Source organism: Cynocephalus volans, chromosome 8, assembly GCF_027409185.1.
Source record: "Cynocephalus volans isolate mCynVol1 chromosome 8, mCynVol1.pri, whole genome shotgun sequence".
NCBI lineage: Eukaryota > Metazoa > Chordata > Mammalia > Dermoptera > Cynocephalidae > Cynocephalus > Cynocephalus volans.
In genome coordinates this window covers 111,854,682-111,871,272 of record NC_084467.1, presented here as the reverse complement: position 1 = coordinate 111,871,272, position 16,591 = coordinate 111,854,682, and the positions used below count along the sequence as shown (strand labels likewise).

Below are 16,591 nucleotides of genomic sequence, written 5' to 3'. Positions count from 1 at the left end.
TAAGTGTATATATATGTGTATATTTGTATATATATACCCACACATACACTTAAAGGTGCAAAAATGATAACATAAAGATACACAGATAGAGATATAGATTTTTTTTTGCACCTGTGTGACTACATTGTAGGAAAATCCCTAAAAATGGAGTTGTTGATCAAGGGTATCTACGTTGAGAGTTACCAAGTTGTTTTCCAAAAAGGTTGTGCCAATTCCCACATTCTTTTCCCCACATTTTCACCAACACTGCCTTTCCAAGATTTCTAGTCTTGGCAGCATTAACACCCTTGCAGGGAATGAGAAGAAAGGAAGGATGAGTACCAAAGTATCATCTAATGACTAAAGGTGTAGAATATCCATTTGTCATAAAGGAAGAATAAAGATGATCCAAATGCCATCTGGGGTCTGGTTAATTCCAAAAGAAAGAAATGAGGTAAGGCATGTGAGTTCTAGTCAGGGGTGTGCTGATAAAGGTTTAACAATCAGCTCTCTGGAAAAAAAAAAAACCTGATTTCTAGTCTTCATTAATTTCAGGGATATAAATATTTTCACCGTGGCTGATTTCAAACTACCAAAGTGACATCATGGAACATGGAGCTGGTAAGAGATGTGCACAATCTATTTTCAATAATTGGTAAGAAGTGGTTCCAGCACACCACTGGTGGTCCAGAAAAACCTCTGAGGAAGTGATATGTAGGCTGAAATCTGAAACACAAGAAGCCAACCATGCAAAGATCAGAGGGAAGAACATTCTAGACTGAGGGAAGAGTTTGTGAATGCAAAACCCAAGGCCAGAATGAGCCTGACTTAATTGAAGGGGTAAAAGGCATTGTTGCTGAGGCTTTGAGAGCTAAGGGGATGGTACTATGAGATGAATTTCCAGTGAAAGCAGGTGTACACCAGCATAAGTACAGTGCAGAGAGGTAAGCAAGAATAATATTTTGCTGGGGACAAAAAGTCCAGGTCCAGGCAAAATAAAAGAAAAAGAAAAAGAACTGATGGATTTTTATCAAACAATCCACGAAAATTGAAGAGTAATTTAGGGAGTTGGCCAGTTGGCTCACTTGGTTAAAGTGCATTGTTGATAACACCAAGGGACCAAGGTCAAGGGTTTGGATCCCCTTCCCAGCCAGCTGCCCCCACAAAAAGAAAAGTAATTTATTCCTTCCTTTGTTTTTGTTTTGTTTTGTTTTGGCAGCTGGCCTGTCAAGGGATCTGAACCCAAGACTTTGGTGTTATAAGGCTGCACTCTAACTGAGCTAACTGGCCAGTAAGAAGAGTAATTCATAGGAAAGATGAGACATTGTTTGCTCAATGAGGGGAAATGGTTTGCGAAGACTCAAGTTTTGCGAAGTTTCTGATACACTTGAAGATACAATGAGAGGTAAGAGAATGGACAAAAGAGGACTAGATAGTTGTGTTTAGAAAGGACAAACATGGACACAGAAAGTAACAAAAATGAATGAAGTTACAAAAGATGTCTTCTCATAGCCAGTGTACATCTTAATACAAGGACAATTCTACTGACCCACTGTTAGAAAAGCACATATTTTGAATAATTTTTTCCAAAGCAAAGATAAACTTATTTCTTTATAGCCATTCTCTCCATACTTCAGCTTCCTGGTTGCCAAAGCTACCAGACCATTCAGTGAGGTGTCAGGAGTACTGCCCCATACAGGGCCATGTTAAAAGATCCACATGAAGAATGATGTTTTTATTCCCAATCTCTGTGTTCCTGAGCCATCTGGTTAGAAAAGTCACACACACTGTTGCGGAAGGTAGACTTCAAACTGAAGCCTCAGAATACATCTAGATGGGCTCTGTGTGTGTGTTTGTGTGTGTGTGTGTTGCAGTGAAGTGGGGCTGATTTAGTATTATAATTAATTTTAATTTTCACTGTGTTCCACCAGGTGGCAGACAGACTCAGCAAATAACCTACTTCTGGGCATCCCGCTTTTTTCAAAGGGTATTGGGATTCATAGAACTAAGGTCTTGGAATACTAACACTAGAATTCTAGAACTGCCTTTTGCTCAGCCCCAAGAAAGCTTTTAGCTTCCATGAATAGCTCCTCCAAAAATCAATCCCAATTTTTGTCAACTTCCGGGGCCATCCCCACCTTCACCCTCATTCCCAAAACTCTTTTCTCTTCCCCTGATCCGTCTAAATTTCTCTTCTTCAGGTTGTCTCGGTTAAACCTCTACTTCCCTTCACTCCAGCCTCTCTGGCCTCAGAATGGAAGAATGAGATCAGAAGAGAGGAACGACAGAAGAAGGCTGTGGGAAACAGCAAGGGAGAAGGCCCCTCTAGACCGGGAAGGGAAAGCCAGAACAGAAGGCTGGGCTAGCCTCCTTGGTCTGCCGAAAGGGCGGACGGAAAGGGGGTGGAGCCCAGAGGAGTGCCGCCTCTCCTCTTTTCCAGAGCCTGGCAGTGAGGGACGAAAACTTCCTGGCCTGGGATCCGGGCCGCTCTGTCTCCCAACCCGCCAATCCCGCCTACTAGTGCCTGGCGCTTCCCCACACCTCCCCCGCTACCCCAGTGTCCGCCATGGCCAAAGCCTACGACCACCTCTTCAAGTTGCTGCTGATCGGGGACTCAGGGGTGGGCAAGACTTGTCTGATCATTCGCTTTGCAGAGGACAACTTCAACAACACTTACATCTCCACCATCGGTGAGCCCACTGGTCATATCCCAGACCCCCAACTCCCCATGCCTTCATCCTCAGGCTCTCAGATTACCTGTGATCCTGCCTTTTGGTTCCCTCACACTAAGGCTCCTAAACTCCAGTCCATTAACCCCTGTCTCGGACTCATCTCCCATACATGTCTCTGTATGGTACCCAAACCTCTAACCTTTCTGAGGCTTCCAGGTAATTCTTCAGTTGCTTCTAGCCCCCCATTTTTCTTGGTACCATCTCCCTAGTCTCCCCAACTCCACATGAAGCTTTCTGTTTCCCTCTCAGCTTCTCTTCCCTGACCCCAATCCACCTAGAACTCTTTTGATCACATTTCCTATATCCCTCTCCCCCAAACATCTGTCTCCCAATATTGCTAGCCTCTTTCTGTCCCACTGAGCTTCAGACTCTCCCATTGGATCCCCGCCTTACCGTCTACTTCCCAGTCTCCCTGTCCCTCAACATAATAGGGGGCTGGGAAATAATTTTTTTAAAAAAATAGTGGGTTAAGGAGGATAGAACAGGGGGCTGGATGTGCCAGAGGGTGGCCCAAGGACTGTGATCGTGAATTTGCAGCCAGTCTGGTGAGGAAGGTGGGAATGAGGGGACTTTTGGGGTCTCTGAGTCAGCTTGGTGACTCATCCTCCTCCCTCTGGCCCCCAGCACGCTTGGGGGAGTTGCCCAAGTGTCTGCTAAGAGGAACACTGTCTCCCCTCCTCCCATCTCATCTTTCTTCATCTCCTCTGGCCTGGGAAATAAGAGGGTTCTAAAAAAACATGGCAAGAGGAATGTGAAAGTAATATTTTGGGGGAGACAGACTGAATTAAAAGATTTGCCAGCTGGCATGGCTGAGTGGACTCAAGAGATGGCTTAAGGGCCTTAAGCCCCCCTGCAAAATTATCACCTTCTCTCCCCCCAAATCCATAAAATCTAAGTAAAGACAATGTGCTTTGTATACAAACATGGCTTTGGGAAAATTCTAGTTCTATACTGTCAACAAGATTGCCCTCCAAGTTTCTCTGCTGCAAAATTTCTGGTGCTGTCACTGTTCCATTGTCTCTTCCACCACTTACTTTTACACGCACACACATACACATCTCAACTTCAGTTGCAACTTCCACCCATAGGAATTGATTTCAAGATCCGCACTGTGGATATAGAAGGGAAGAAGATCAAACTACAAGTCTGGTGAGTGAATCCTATAGAATGCCTAACCAGACTTCCCCACTTACCTCCTACAATCCTTTTTCTTCTATTTTGCTTCATTTGTCTCCCTTTCCCTGTTGCTCCTTCCAGCACTTCTTCTAATCCATTTCTCTCGCCTCACTCTGCTGTCCTCCCATCTCTCTTCTTGCTCTCCCAACTATTTTCAGCTTTTTTGTAACTCTTGCCTCCCCCAGCTCCAAACCATTCTTTGAATTTGACAATAAGTGTCTGTTGAGATATAATGTGCAAACAGACTCTAAGCAATGAAATGGCAAGTAACAGAATTAAGACTTGATTACAAGTCTAGTTCTCTCTTTAAATTACAGAGAGCCCAGAAAGCCAGGTATAGAAGTTTGACCTGACTGTCATAAGGAAGCTGGAGACCCTAAAGCTGTGGTATGAGGCTTAGGAGACATTATGATACAACAAATAAGAGCAGACTGGTGTTCAAATCCTGGCTCTGTTACTTAACCTGCCACCTGACTTTCATTATTATTATTTTTTTTTTTATTGTTGGCAGCTGGCTGGTAACAGAGATTGAACCCTGGACGTTCGTCTTATCAACACCACACTGTAACCAACTGAGCTAACCAGCTAGCCCCTGACCGTCATTATTCGTTCAGCCTATCCAAATCTGTTTTCTCATTTGTAAAATGTGTACAATAAAACATGTCTCACAAGGGTAGACTTGAGGATTAGATAAAATGATACTTACACAGTGCTTGGCACAGCATAAGCATTCGATAAATAAACAAGAGACATCTTGTTTCTTGGTCCTCTGCCAATATCAACTGTCTTTCATCCCTTTCCCCTTTACTGTTTCCTGATTCTGTTCCTTTCAGCCCCACCATGTTGCAAAAGCTAAATTCTTAGGAGGGGAATTCTCCCCTTGGAGAGCCCTTCCTTCTGTTCCACCTCATGAAACCTTCTACTTCTTCAGGGATACAGCTGGCCAAGAGCGATTCAAGACGATAACTACTGCCTATTACCGTGGAGCCATGGTACAAGTGTGGGTCTGGACAAGGGATGAGGGCACGAGGCAATAGAATATAGTTTTATGAGTACAAAAGATCAGGGGTTGGGGCAGGGGAAAATGTGGGGCACAGTGTGAGTTACAGAGGGCCTCACATGGCCTAGCATCTAGATCCATGGATGGGACTTGCAGGGTCACTTAGAGGGCAGTGGGAAGTCCAAACAGGAATATGGTCCAAAGTGAACTTTGCCATCCCCCAGGGCATTATACTAGTATACGACATCACAGATGAGAAATCCTTTGAGAATATTCAGAACTGGATGAAAAGCATCAAAGAGGTGAGGACCCTCCAAAAATGGGGGAACTGGGTAAAACCTGGAGGATGAAGGGAGCCGTGAGGATATGCAGGACCCAACTTTTACTTGTCTTACCCTATTGCCCCCAGAATGCCTCAGCTGGGGTGGAGCGCCTCTTGCTGGGGAACAAGTGTGACATGGAGGCCAAGAGGAAGGTGCAGAAGGAGCAGGCTGATAAGGTGAGGGCCAGGCTGGGCAATGTTCTAGAATTAGTCTGGGAGGGCCAAGATGAGGTCAGATCACAGAGGACATGGCTGCTGCTCTCTATCCCACTCTCCTTCCCACTTCACTCCCCTACAGTTGGCTCGAGAGCATGGAATTCGATTTTTTGAGACAAGTGCCAAATCCAGTATGAATGTGGATGAGGTGAGATACCCCCTGCTTCCAGAGATAGAGTATCGGAAGATAGATTTATCCTCCCCTCCAATCTGTTCTGAAAAATCTCCGCTTTTTCCTCCCTAGGCTTTCAGTTCCCTGGCCCGGGACATCTTACTCAAGTCAGGAGGCCGGAGATCAGTGAGTTGGTTCTTGCTGGGCTAGGTACAAGTGTGTGTGTGTGTGTGTGTGTGTGTCTTGCTGGGCTAGGTGTGTGTGTGTGTGTGTGTATTGGGGATAAAAACTGAAGAGGGGAGCAATGCTAAGATTTTCCAAGAGGGTGGATTGACTTCAGTTTATAGGCTCATACCCCAGCCAGCCATTTACACTCTGACCCCTGTGTCCTTCTCCCTCTAGGGAAATGGCAACAAGCCCCCCAGCACTGACCTGAAAACCTGTGACAAGAAGAACACCAACAAGTGTTCCCTGGGCTGAGGATCTTCTCTTGCCTCCCTACCCTAAGTGTGAAGGCTGAACCTGAGGGAGGCAGGGTGAGGGGCTGGGTGGGGGAGAAATAGCAGTGGGGTATGAAGGGATAGACGGGTAGATGGCAAGAAGAATGAGTATGAAAGGGAGGGAAAAAAAGGAAAGAGGAAAAGAAAGAAAGGAGAGGCAAAGAGAAGGGAGGGGGAAAGAATTGAGGAAGTGAAAGAAGGTGAGGAAGTAGGAAGAGAGGGAGGAGGAAAGGAAGGATAGATGGCCTCAAGCCTCAGACCTTCCCAGGGTTTTCAGGGCAAATATAAATGTAAATACATTGTTCCTAGATCAGGTTTTAGGGTCCTGTGAGAGGCTGGCTCAGCACCACTCTCTGAAGGTCTGGTCCTATCCTGTCACTCTGCATGGTCTTTCTCAATATTAAAGGCCACCATTTGCACAAATGACCTTGGTTTGGGTAACTTTCATTATTGTCTACAAGGATCTGAACCCTTGCCCTTGGTGTTACAAGGTGGTGCTATAACCAACTGAGATAGTTGGCCAGCCCTTTAATGTCAAAACTGTTTTCTACTTACCCATTTCTTGCTTCGCCAAAGTGGTTGGTCTGCCTGAATCTGGCTGGGTTCCTGTGGCACCAGGACTAGTCCTACCCTATCCCTTTCCTAGTTTTTTTTTTTTTTTGGTGGCTGGCTGGTACGGGGATCCAAACCCTTGACCTTGGTGTTATAACACTGCACTCTAACCAAATGAGCTAACTGGCCATCCCTCAGCTGTTTAATTGGCAAGGAAAATTGTAAGGAGCAGGAGGAGGAGTGGCCTGAAGGTTTGGACATCCTCTTTCCACTGTGTGGTCCAGAAGACCCCTGTGGATAGAGCCTTCTTCCAAGCACAGGAAATTTCAAGAGAGAAGGACTCTAATAGTCCTAGCCTCAAGGAAATAGCAGGACCTAGTATTATTTATCCAGTGATTTGTGCAAGCTTGATTCTGCCAGCAATTTGTTTAGGTATTTGGGAGGCATCATTATCTGCATTTATCTGCATTTATAGATGAGGAAAATGAGATACAAGAGAGACTCGTTTATTCATAAATATTTATTGAGCAACTACTATGTGCCAGGCACAGTGGTCACTTAACACAGTCTTTGGGTAGTACTCACAAGCAGAGGAACAAGCAAATTTTAACCAAAAATGGCTCTTGACTACTGAATAACAAAGATGGCAAAACTATTGGCATGCAAAAGAACAACTACCACAAAATTCAGGCTTGATACAAAGCTCCCTTAAATATATATAAACCCTTACCCAATATTTTTTTTTTCTGGTTATAGCAGCAATAGGAGGTACACAATATTTTTAAACACAAAATTATCTCATGGACTTGATCTTTTATCAGGATCAATGAAAATGTCAGATTTTTTGACATTTTAGAGTGCGTTTAAAAAAAGAAAGAAATGTCAAGTTTGGTTTAGACAAAGTATTCCATTACAAGTTTTATTCCTGGATACAGTGTTCAAGGCAATTAAGAAATCCCCAACTCTTCAATGTAAAAGTGGGTGGTACCACCCTGGAGTCAGCAGCAGTCTTTTTGTGCTGCTGTTTCTGTTGGTAAATGACAACACTAAGAAAAAGTCTGACAGTGCTGGAAGAAATAATAATTTGATAAATGTATTAAATATCTAAGCTTGGATGGAGTAGTGATAAGCCTCATTTGTGGCTTATGTTTGAGCTCCATAGTCAACTGCCCAGCTGGTCTAATTTGCTCAAGAAATGAGGAAAGATTTGCACTTTGTGACTCCCAGGAAGGAGAATGATTGACATCATCATACCCCAGAACAAATATTTATTTTATTTATTTATTTTTAAAGATCTCAATTGGCTTTATTGTAATTCTAGAATGGGGCAAAACATCATTCCATAAAATAGAAATGGTCCCCAGAACAGATATTTTAAAATCCAGTTTCAGGGTAGAGATCCCACTTAGTTGCTGGCTAAGGTTATTGAAAGTTAAATCTTACAGCTCTCACAGTTTGTCATGAGGTAGGAGAATTTAGTAAGGAGTAACAAATACTAGCAGATTTCTGCTAAAACTTTAATTATAGCTAACTAAAAACTATTGGGAAAAACCCACAACCTACTTTCTGTAACATACAACTACATACACAAATAACAACTTAAAGGAACAAATAACTAGTCAAAAGCCCTTATCAGGTTTTTTTTTTTTTTTTTTCTAATTCCCATTCAATTGTCTTTCTACAGTCTGATAGTTTCCGTTCTTGAGAAACAAGGTTTAAGTCTGATGGGAAGACACAGAATTTATGGGATATACCGCTAGATAAACTGTTAATACTAAAATTAAGTGCTCTAGACCTTAGGGCTGTGGGGAAGGATAGTAGCAATGGTATTTAAGCTAGAAAGATGTTTTCGGAGAGGAGAGTGTGGAACAGAGTTAAGAAAAAAATATAGACATGAGCCCTTTGATCTTGAGAGGTGGGGTCCAGATTATTTTATCAGCGCCTGTATTTATATGAAGTTTGAGTACCTCCTTGTCTATTGAGCATCTAAGAAAACTAAACTCACATGGCCTGGGAGGGCTACAGACACACTATATGTGAAACTTGGAGGCAAATTAGGGCAAAATTAGGATAGTGACTAATACATTACCAGAGAGTAAAGTATGAACCCAGAGTGTGGGTCAAGTCACAGCAGTTCTAAGTATATAACAGGGTTGAACTACACGGGATGGAAAACAGGCTCGAATCTTTGACCCGGAAGTTTAAGGTCTGAGCTCAAGCCTCAGCTCTTGCACTCACTAGCTTCATGACCTTGGACAAGTCACTTATACTCTGTAACTGACTCCTCAGGATTCCTCAGGAGGATCAAAATAAGCTAAATGTTGGATTCAAAAAAAAAAAAATGTGAGCCAACATTACTGAGAGATTAAAAGTATTTTCATACATATTTCATTTGCATCTCGCAAAAAAGTATTAGAAATAGACATTAGCATTTCCGTTTTACACAGAACAATGGCAGTCAGACACCGACCTAAGTTCATGTAGCTAATAAAAATCTGAACCTAGACTCAGCATTTCTTGGAACTCGAATCTCGTGCTCTTCTCATTGCAGTAATGATTATTCCGTTATGTAGGAGCAAGGGAGAGCTGAGAACACATGAAAAGGTTATCCAAAGGAACAGCTCTGCGGAGTAGTTTAACAACATGAGGGGAGGTGGCACCGTCCATCTGTGGAGCGGTGTGGGAGCCCAGAGACAGGAGAAAGTTTCACGTTCACCGTTTGTCTCGGATATTCCTGCTTTGCAGGGAGGACAAAGTGCAGTTTCGCCTCCATGTCTTGTCCTCCAACCCAGCTTCTCCACTGGTCCATCGGGGGTGGGAGGGTGGAATGGGGAAGCGAGTCAGAGAGGCTGAAGCTTAATGGAGGGGCCCATTGGGGTTTTAAGGTGGGAACAAAGTCCTGGGAGGGTGACGTACGGTTCCTTTGTACGCCTTCCTGCTTACCTAGCCCAGAATGGCTAAACAAGCGTCAGCCCAGGGAGCAGTGAACCGAGAACCCAGGTAAGCCTCGAGCACCGCCATTTCCTCCGTTCCCGTAAAGACTACTGGGACCACAATGCAACAACCGGGCGCCGAGCCAATTCCCATTGAGACGCGAGCTGGGCGCCACCGATCCAAAAGACTACAAGTCCCAGCGGGCGATGCTTCGCGCGCTCCCGCCCCCGCCGACCGGCCGCGCCCCAGGATCCTCCGCGGGACTCGATGGCCGCGCCGGGGGCGGAGGCCGAGGTGTGCAGGTACTAGGCCGGTACGCCTCGCTGGCTCTTCCTCCAGGACCCGGCGGGCCCCGCAGAAGCACCTTGCTTTCCTGTCCAGCAAATGCACATAAGTTTTTCTCGCTGTGGCCACGGGCACGTCCATAGAGACTTTCACCTGACAGGCAACCCTGGCATCTCTCAGCCCTGACCTGGAACCTCTGGGAGGCACGAGGCCGGTAGAGCAAGTCTCTGTTCCGACAGGTGCGACTGAACGCTCCATGTTTGCGGGCGCGGGGAGGCTTGGCCTCCCCCAGGGCCACCGCCTGTGCTGGTTACTCTGCGCTTTCACCTTAAAGCTCTGGTAAGGAGGACAGACAGATCAGATCGTCCCCGCCCCCGAGGATGGGGGAGAGCATGTCCATCGACAGCCGAGGTGGGGGTGCCCTGTTTTCTGGATTCTGACTTTTGCCCTTCCCTTCTAACCTCCTCACCCCCTGCAGCCAAGCAGAGGTTCCCGTGCGGGAAGAGAAGCTGTCAGGTGGGTGATTGGGAACGCGACACTCCCTTTTTTTTTTTTTTTTTTTTTTTAATATCTTCCCCATATACCAAGAGCACACGTGGGAAAGGGCGGCACCACATGGAATAAGGGCAAGTTCTGTGTTGGGAAGTCGGATGGGCAGAGCCTTTGGGAGAAATGTTTTCTGAATGGAAAGGGCAAGCATTTCTCTCCTATTTTAGTGAGCACTTCAAATTTGCCCTGCTGGCTGGTGGAAGAGTTTGTGGTGGCAGAAGAGTGCGCTCCATGTTCTAATTTCCAGGCTGTGAGTATGTTTTCTCTCCCTTTCTTCTCACATCTAACTAGTCCCAACGTCTTATTGTGCCTTTGCATTGTCTTTTCTTCTTTCTCCTTGCAGCCTCCATGTACGTCCAAATTTGAACTTGTCTTCTCCCAAAAACATGCCCCTTTCTTTCCATGTTAATGGCAATTTTCAGCTGATAACAATGTTTTGTTCATTAACACAGTAGGTTCTGAAATCGTCCTCATTTCTCCTAGACTATTGCCTGTGAAGTGTTCTTTCTAACACATACTCCTAATCATGCAACCACCACTACCACCACCATCTGCATCAGAATTCATCAGCTTTCTGTTGCCTGCCAGCTCTGAGCCATAGTAGTTGGGCATAACAGTTATCCCTGGGAATAACGATTCCTTCCTGCCCCCTTCTGAATGGTGGCAGCCTTCCTGTTTCTCCTGCAGCCCATTCTTAGCATGCGCTTTGGTCCTTTTCTCCTGGCAGAAAACCACTCCTGAGTGTAGTTCCACAGGGTATGTGGAGAAAATTACATGTAGCTCATCTAAAAGGAATGATTTCAAAAGGTAAGTGCTGTTTCTCTTCTTCAGGGTCACCTTCTTTGCTCCTGTAACTAGGTAGATGTTCCCATCTCTTCCTCCTGGTCTGGGGTTAGCATGTCATACTGGGAAGAGGAGGGGATTTGGAGCTAAGTTACTCGAACCTAAGTCCCAGCTCTACTCCTCAGCACTATGTTATTGGCCATATTTTCTCATCAGTAAAGTTGGTTAATACTAGCTTTTCTATCTCATCAAAGAATAAATTAAATGATACATTTGGGAGGGATTTATGCACTGTAAACACATTAGAAAGCTGACTCTAGTCTCCTTTTTTCCTTTTGGATATATCTTAGTTAGGCAGAAGTAGAAGGGAGATTAGAGGGAGAATCTGTCTGGCCTTCCCTGGGAATAACTTTCATTCTGCCCTCAGCTGCCGCTCAGCTCTGATGGAACAATATTTATTCTGGAAATTTGAAGGGGCTGTTGTGGTTGTGGCCTTGATCTTCGCTTGCCTTGTCATCAACCGCCAGCGACAACTGGACAGAAAAGCTCTGGAAAAGGTCCGGAAGCAAATCGAGTCAATATAGCTGCCCTTTTATCCTGGGTCTTTGAGACCCTATCTCAGACAGAGAAAGTGGAAGGGACTGATTTGCACCCTTGGTTCTTTGGAGCCTTGTGGTGGTACCCCCTTTCCTTTATGTTCCTCTTCCAGATCATTAATGAGCAGAATAAAAAGAGTGAAATAGTTTCCTTCCCTACTGTAATTTGGTTTGGGGCAGAGAGGGAAAGGGGGTGGCAACTTTAGGCCCCTACCTACCAAGAACCTAGCTTCCCCTTCTACTACTTAAAACTTCTGGGATACAATGTCAGCTAAAAAGTTTATTTCTCAGTCAAAACTTGTTTTCCCTCAACCCTATGCCTAAAGAAGAAATAAAATCACAGATACATAACCAAAGTATTTGAGGTGCCTTCTCACGTAGTGAGCCTGGGCCTCAGGTTACAGACATCTCCTAGGGTATCCTGAAGTGATTTAGACCCTTGAGGGCAGAGACACCTGAGTGGAAATCCCAGGGGGAAGCAGAGCCTTAGAGGAGCTCTGGATTCCTTATTGTGATTGGGAAGAAGGCCAGGAAGGTCTCTGTTCCAGTTCACATCTCATCTGCATGCAGCAGAGTTCTGATGTGCCCACTGGGTCCTGTCTTCCCTCCCATCTTCTCAGGCAGTGTCCTTGTTGAGCCATTAGCATCCTTGGCTCCAGGCAGCTCCCCCAGTCTGGACTCTACCATTGGGGTCTCCAGATTTTCTGTCATGTCCTTGTGGGTCAGGATATTTCTAGAAATCACTGAGATGAAAGAAAAAGGGCAGTAGTAGAGTGCTGTCCTTGGTGGGGGACCCTGGCCAGCACAGGACCTTCCCACTTCTTGACTACCTTGGAGAAGAGAGCCCCCACCTCCTTGCTCACCAGGGGTCCCACCCTGACCTTGTCTCTCACCTCCATGAAGCTGGTAATCCTCAGACCCAACTTCTGGTAGAGCCTGAAAGGGGCTGAAGCTGGGCAGGATGATGAGAGCCAGGGAAAAAAGAAGGATCTAGAGGAAGCAAGAGAACATTTGGGCGGTGGGGTCAAAAGAAGGGAGCAGAGGACAGAGTGAATGGAGGACAGCTGAGGTTATCAGGGATGGGAGGATAGATATGGCTGGGTATTGGGGATATCAGGATGGAATTGTGGTGAAAGATGGTAGAAATGGGGGGAGATGGGAAGTAGACTGATGGTACCAGAACACAAGTGCTGGTTTGGGCAGCTTTGTTGGAGGTTTGAGCAATGAGAGTCTGTAGCTGGCGGAGCTGAGCCACCAAAGAGCTGGAAAAGGAGGAATGAAGAGTTAATATCTTATAGGAACCAAGGCCCAAGAATGGTGTCCTTGTGTGCAGCACCCTCCCAACATTCTTTCACTCACATGTTATGCCTCTCCAGCTCCTGGACTTTTTTCTGTAGTTCCTGGTTCTGTGCAGAACAGGCTGCCACCCTAGGGAGTGTGGAAAGGTAGAACAAGGCTTGGCCATCTGAGTCCCTTACCTTGCCCACCTTGGTGAGGAGGGTGGCCCAGATATGGCCCACCGGAATCCAGAAATGTGAGTATAAATATACCTGCTCTCTAGCCCATTGATGTACTCTTTCTTGCGCCGCCGACTGTCCTGAGCTGACTGCTTGTTACGGATTTTCCTCCTGACCTTCTTGAGGACCCTCTCCTCTGCCTGGAGGTGAACGGTATGTCAGTCCTTGGTCCTTAACCTCCCCCAACTCCCCAACTCTTCCCTTGGATCCTGGCTCCTCAGTGGCCATAGTTTGGGTCCCTGGGGTTGGGATTCCCTTTGGGGAATCCTGTTACCTTGGTGAGGGGCAGGTGAGAGGGTAGAGAAACTCCTTCTTGCCCCAGCAGATGCTTCTCCTCATCTGTTAGGAACAGAGTTTGACAGGGCAGCTGGAAGGGGAAAAAGGAAAAGGTGAGATAGGAGTGGGGTCATCCCCTTTCCAGCACCCAAACCACTCCCTCTGCATGCCTTCTGGAGAGTGTTTCCTATTTGCACTGAGCAATAACCAACTTAGAGGTGACATGAGGGGCAGAGACTTTAATTCATACAGGCTCTGGATCAAGCCAAAGGGACCTTCTGAGGCTGAGAAGGGGAGAGAGGAGGTGGTTTTGTCATATTCTTTGCCCAGAGACTTAGGACCTTGGCACTCTGAGCACACTAGGGAGGGCCTGTTCTGGTCCACGTCTCCCCATGGGTAGGTTCCTGCTGGGCAATTGTTCTAGTGGAAACATTGTTGTAGTTGCTTCTCCTCCTTCACCCTATACCTGGTAACCAGCTGGATTCCCAGGTGGCTGGTCCCATTTCTGTGTGTTGACCCAAGGCTAAAACAGTGGCTTTGGCTGAGCATACAGTGCATACAAGGTCTAGGGTTCCTCCAAGCCCTGTTCCCATATTCCCTCACCCCACCTTCTCCTTAGCTGAGTCATTATTACCTTACCCCCCAAGAGCTCTCCTGTGTCCTTTCCTGCTCTTAAAGTTGTTCTTGCCCCTTGGTCTTCAGGCCCAATGACACAAAATTGAGGTAAAGAGAGTTCATCATCAGATTCCCCCTCTCTCATCCCCTTTGCCCCCATCTGTGTGATTATATACGTGTTTGTCAGGGAGCACTGGTTCTGGCTGACCCCAGGACTCACCAAGGTTGCAGGAGGCACTGGGGTTACAGTGCCTGCTCTGGGCAGGATGTGGGCATGAGCATCAAAGGGCAGCTCGCTGACCACACAGGCATCTGGCACCATAAATTGTGGGCTCCATTGATCTGAGGAAGACACAGATGGCTGGGAGAAAGGAGATTAGGGTACACCCTGATGGCAGCAGGGCCTGGGTAGTGGCACAGGTTGGGGAAACTCCCTTAACCCCATGGCTAGGGCTGGACTTGGAGGGCCATTGTCCCCTTCCCACAAAAAAACACTGACTTAGCTGGATGGAGATGAGTCCTAAGGTTGGCCCAGTTTCTCCCTGCATCCTCTCCAGGGCCCCTGCTTCATAGACAACCTCACAGAAGGCAGGAGAACTGGGTGCCCTTAGAGCAGAGGGACTGTCTGGATGGCCAGGGTCCTCGGAGATGCCACTGTCACTGCCAGGAGATGCTGCTGAGCAGTACACCTCATTGGGATCAATGAAAACCTTCAGGAACTCTTCAGACTCACTCTCTTGAAGGCCCTACAGTAGGAGAGGGTATATATGTGTGCAGGGAAGAATTTTGGAAGTCCTACCTGACATCAGCCCTGGATCCTTCATTCTTCAATTTCAGTCTTTTCTGGGGCATGGAAATAGTTACAACTCATGTCTATTTGGGGGTCTCTGTTTTCAGAACTCTCTCCAAGTTAGGGCCGAAGCATTTTGGTGCTTCTTAAAACAGAGTTGTGTCTCAACCCCACTCCCACTCCCACTTATCACACTCACACAGCCATGGCCCCCACTGGACTCCCAGCCTTGCAGCCCCTGTTCCTGTAGGCTAGTCACCGGGACCTCTGGAGGGGGACAGTGGAGTCCTAGCTCCAGGAAGGATCCTGCTGAGAAGATATCTTCTGGGGGCTCCAGCAACGCGTCCAGCAGGTCAGGGGTTCCAAGATCCATGTTTCTGCGGGAAGGTATGTGGGACAGGGAGTTGCAGAAAGGAAATGATGGCTGCCCCCTACCCCACAGCTTCTGGGTTCCTCTGCTCCCTCTTCCATTATTCCCCTTCCTCACCTGTCATTCGATAATCTCGCCTCCGGCCTTATCGCTCAGGATCAGACAAACAAGCCCCCTTGTTCCGAAGAGCCCAGCCCTGTCAAGCCAGCCTAGCCCGCTGACCGCCCCAAACACTACACCTTTTCTTTCCTCCAGGATCTCATATCCTGGATCTGCCCAGCCAAACCCCGCCCCCAGCCTTAAACCAAGAAAGTGGGTTGCACCTTGCCAGGAGCCACGATAGGGGCGCTGTATCTGGCATTAAGAGACCGAGCACCCTCAAACCTAATTTAAGGAAAACAGACGCTCCCTTTTTGCCTCAGTTTCTCCTAGCGATAGTAAATCTTCCTAAGGGTTTGGTGTCTCTTCAGGGAAGGATAGAGATGGCTGCGACTGGAGCGTAGAATGCTTGAGTGCCAGTTCTCCCGCCATCGCTTTTAGAAGGGGAAGACCACGCCAGGCTGTAAGCAAAGGCGGAAAGATTAAGAGGCTTGCCCAAGACTCACGGAGGCATCCACTCCCCCCATCGCGGGGCTCTCTTCCCACAGCTGAGTCCTGATTGGAAGCCAAAGATTTAGGGTTTTGAGGGGCAGGACATTGAGCCAATGAATGGCATTTTCCTCTCAAGGCCGGCTCCTCCGTAACTGGTCAGAATACGCTGTCGGAGGGGAGTCAGGCCAATGGGGCCGCAGTACTTACTTGTCAGGCGGGGATTGGGTTCCGCGGACCAGCGCGAGGAGGAAGAGCCGGAAGATAAATTGTGGGGAAGTTGGAGAAAAGTTCCGAGAACGTGGGTAGGAGTGGCCTGGTCTGGTTTCGCTTGCCACGTGATTCCAAAGCCCAGGTTATTACCTAGGCCGGGAGTAGATAACCTGTTGATCCAAGTTCAGCGACAGGGCCTTGACTCAGCTGGTGGGAAGTCGCGCCATCGCTGTGTTCCAAGTTCGTAATCCTAGCGTTATGCTATTCAAGAACAGCGGTTATACATACCCACTCACTGGACTCTATTTACTCACGGAGTGAGATGGGTCTGGAAAACTGCAAGTTAAAAAACGTTTTGCGTTTGGTTTGGGAATTTGTTTTATTGTCTGTGTAAAATTACCGGCAACATTGTATGTCCGCATTTGTATTGTTTACAAAACGTTTTCATAAATTGTTCCCTCATTCACATCCACAACAACTCTGAGG

General features: G+C 46.8%; 3 protein-coding genes across 3 annotated transcripts; 2 read left to right on the top strand and 1 right to left on the bottom strand.

Annotated features, from left to right (window-relative positions):
- Window positions 1–2,426: 2,426 nt before the first annotated feature.
- On the top strand, window positions 2,427–6,112 carry RAB13 (RAB13, member RAS oncogene family). The gene is made up of 8 exons (XM_063106368.1): window positions 2,427–2,669; window positions 3,800–3,860; window positions 4,819–4,879; window positions 5,112–5,189; window positions 5,297–5,386; window positions 5,508–5,573; window positions 5,670–5,723; window positions 5,940–6,112. The coding sequence occupies exons 1-8, from the start codon at window positions 2,546–2,548 to the stop codon at window positions 6,015–6,017; spliced, it is 612 nt and encodes a 203-aa protein (XP_062962438.1). The 5' UTR covers window positions 2,427–2,545; the 3' UTR covers window positions 6,018–6,112.
- Window positions 6,113–9,757: 3,645 nt separating this feature from the next.
- JTB (jumping translocation breakpoint) lies at window positions 9,758–11,883 on the top strand. Its single transcript, XM_063105080.1, has 6 exons — window positions 9,758–9,825; window positions 10,048–10,147; window positions 10,287–10,324; window positions 10,525–10,607; window positions 11,085–11,164; window positions 11,568–11,883. The coding sequence occupies exons 2-6, from the start codon at window positions 10,065–10,067 to the stop codon at window positions 11,722–11,724; spliced, it is 441 nt and encodes a 146-aa protein (XP_062961150.1). The 5' UTR covers window positions 9,758–9,825; window positions 10,048–10,064; the 3' UTR covers window positions 11,725–11,883.
- Window positions 11,884–11,915: 32 nt separating this feature from the next.
- Window positions 11,916–15,859, bottom strand: CREB3L4 (cAMP responsive element binding protein 3 like 4). Its single transcript, XM_063105081.1, has 10 exons — window positions 15,422–15,859; window positions 15,134–15,311; window positions 14,644–14,890; window positions 14,365–14,486; window positions 13,528–13,620; window positions 13,287–13,393; window positions 13,096–13,164; window positions 12,914–12,998; window positions 12,630–12,726; window positions 11,916–12,479 (listed from the first exon to the last, which is right to left on the bottom strand). The coding sequence occupies exons 2-10, from the start codon at window positions 15,305–15,307 to the stop codon at window positions 12,286–12,288; spliced, it is 1,188 nt and encodes a 395-aa protein (XP_062961151.1). The 5' UTR covers window positions 15,308–15,311; window positions 15,422–15,859; the 3' UTR covers window positions 11,916–12,285.
- Window positions 15,860–16,591: the final 732 nt, after the last annotated feature.

What these genes read in the sequence shown, in the direction of transcription:
- JTB (XM_063105080.1), top strand. Translation starts at nt 10,065, where the DNA reads ATGTTTGCGGGCGCGGGGAGGCTTGGCCTCCCCCAGGGCCACCGCCTG. An exon ending in GCGGGAAGAGAAGCTGTCAG is followed by an intron (nt 10,325 to 10,524) that starts GTGGGTGATTGG and finishes CTCCTATTTTAG; the next exon opens with TGAGCACTTCAAATTTGCCC. An exon ending in CATGTTCTAATTTCCAGGCT is followed by an intron (nt 10,608 to 11,084) that starts GTGAGTATGTTT and finishes TTCTCCTGGCAG; the next exon opens with AAAACCACTCCTGAGTGTAG.
- CREB3L4 (XM_063105081.1), bottom strand. Translation starts at nt 15,307, where the DNA reads ATGGATCTTGGAACCCCTGACCTGCTGGACGCGTTGCTGGAGCCCCCA. An exon ending in CAGTGCCTCCTGCAACCTTG is followed by an intron (nt 13,621 to 14,364) that starts GTGAGTCCTGGG and finishes TTCCCCTTCCAG; the next exon opens with CTGCCCTGTCAAACTCTGTT. An exon ending in CTCACCTGCCCCTCACCAAG is followed by an intron (nt 13,394 to 13,527) that starts GTAACAGGATTC and finishes GTTCACCTCCAG; the next exon opens with GCAGAGGAGAGGGTCCTCAA.
- RAB13 (XM_063106368.1), top strand. Translation starts at nt 2,546, where the DNA reads ATGGCCAAAGCCTACGACCACCTCTTCAAGTTGCTGCTGATCGGGGAC. An exon ending in AAGATCAAACTACAAGTCTG is followed by an intron (nt 3,861 to 4,818) that starts GTGAGTGAATCC and finishes CTACTTCTTCAG; the next exon opens with GGATACAGCTGGCCAAGAGC. An exon ending in CCAGTATGAATGTGGATGAG is followed by an intron (nt 5,574 to 5,669) that starts GTGAGATACCCC and finishes TTTCCTCCCTAG; the next exon opens with GCTTTCAGTTCCCTGGCCCG.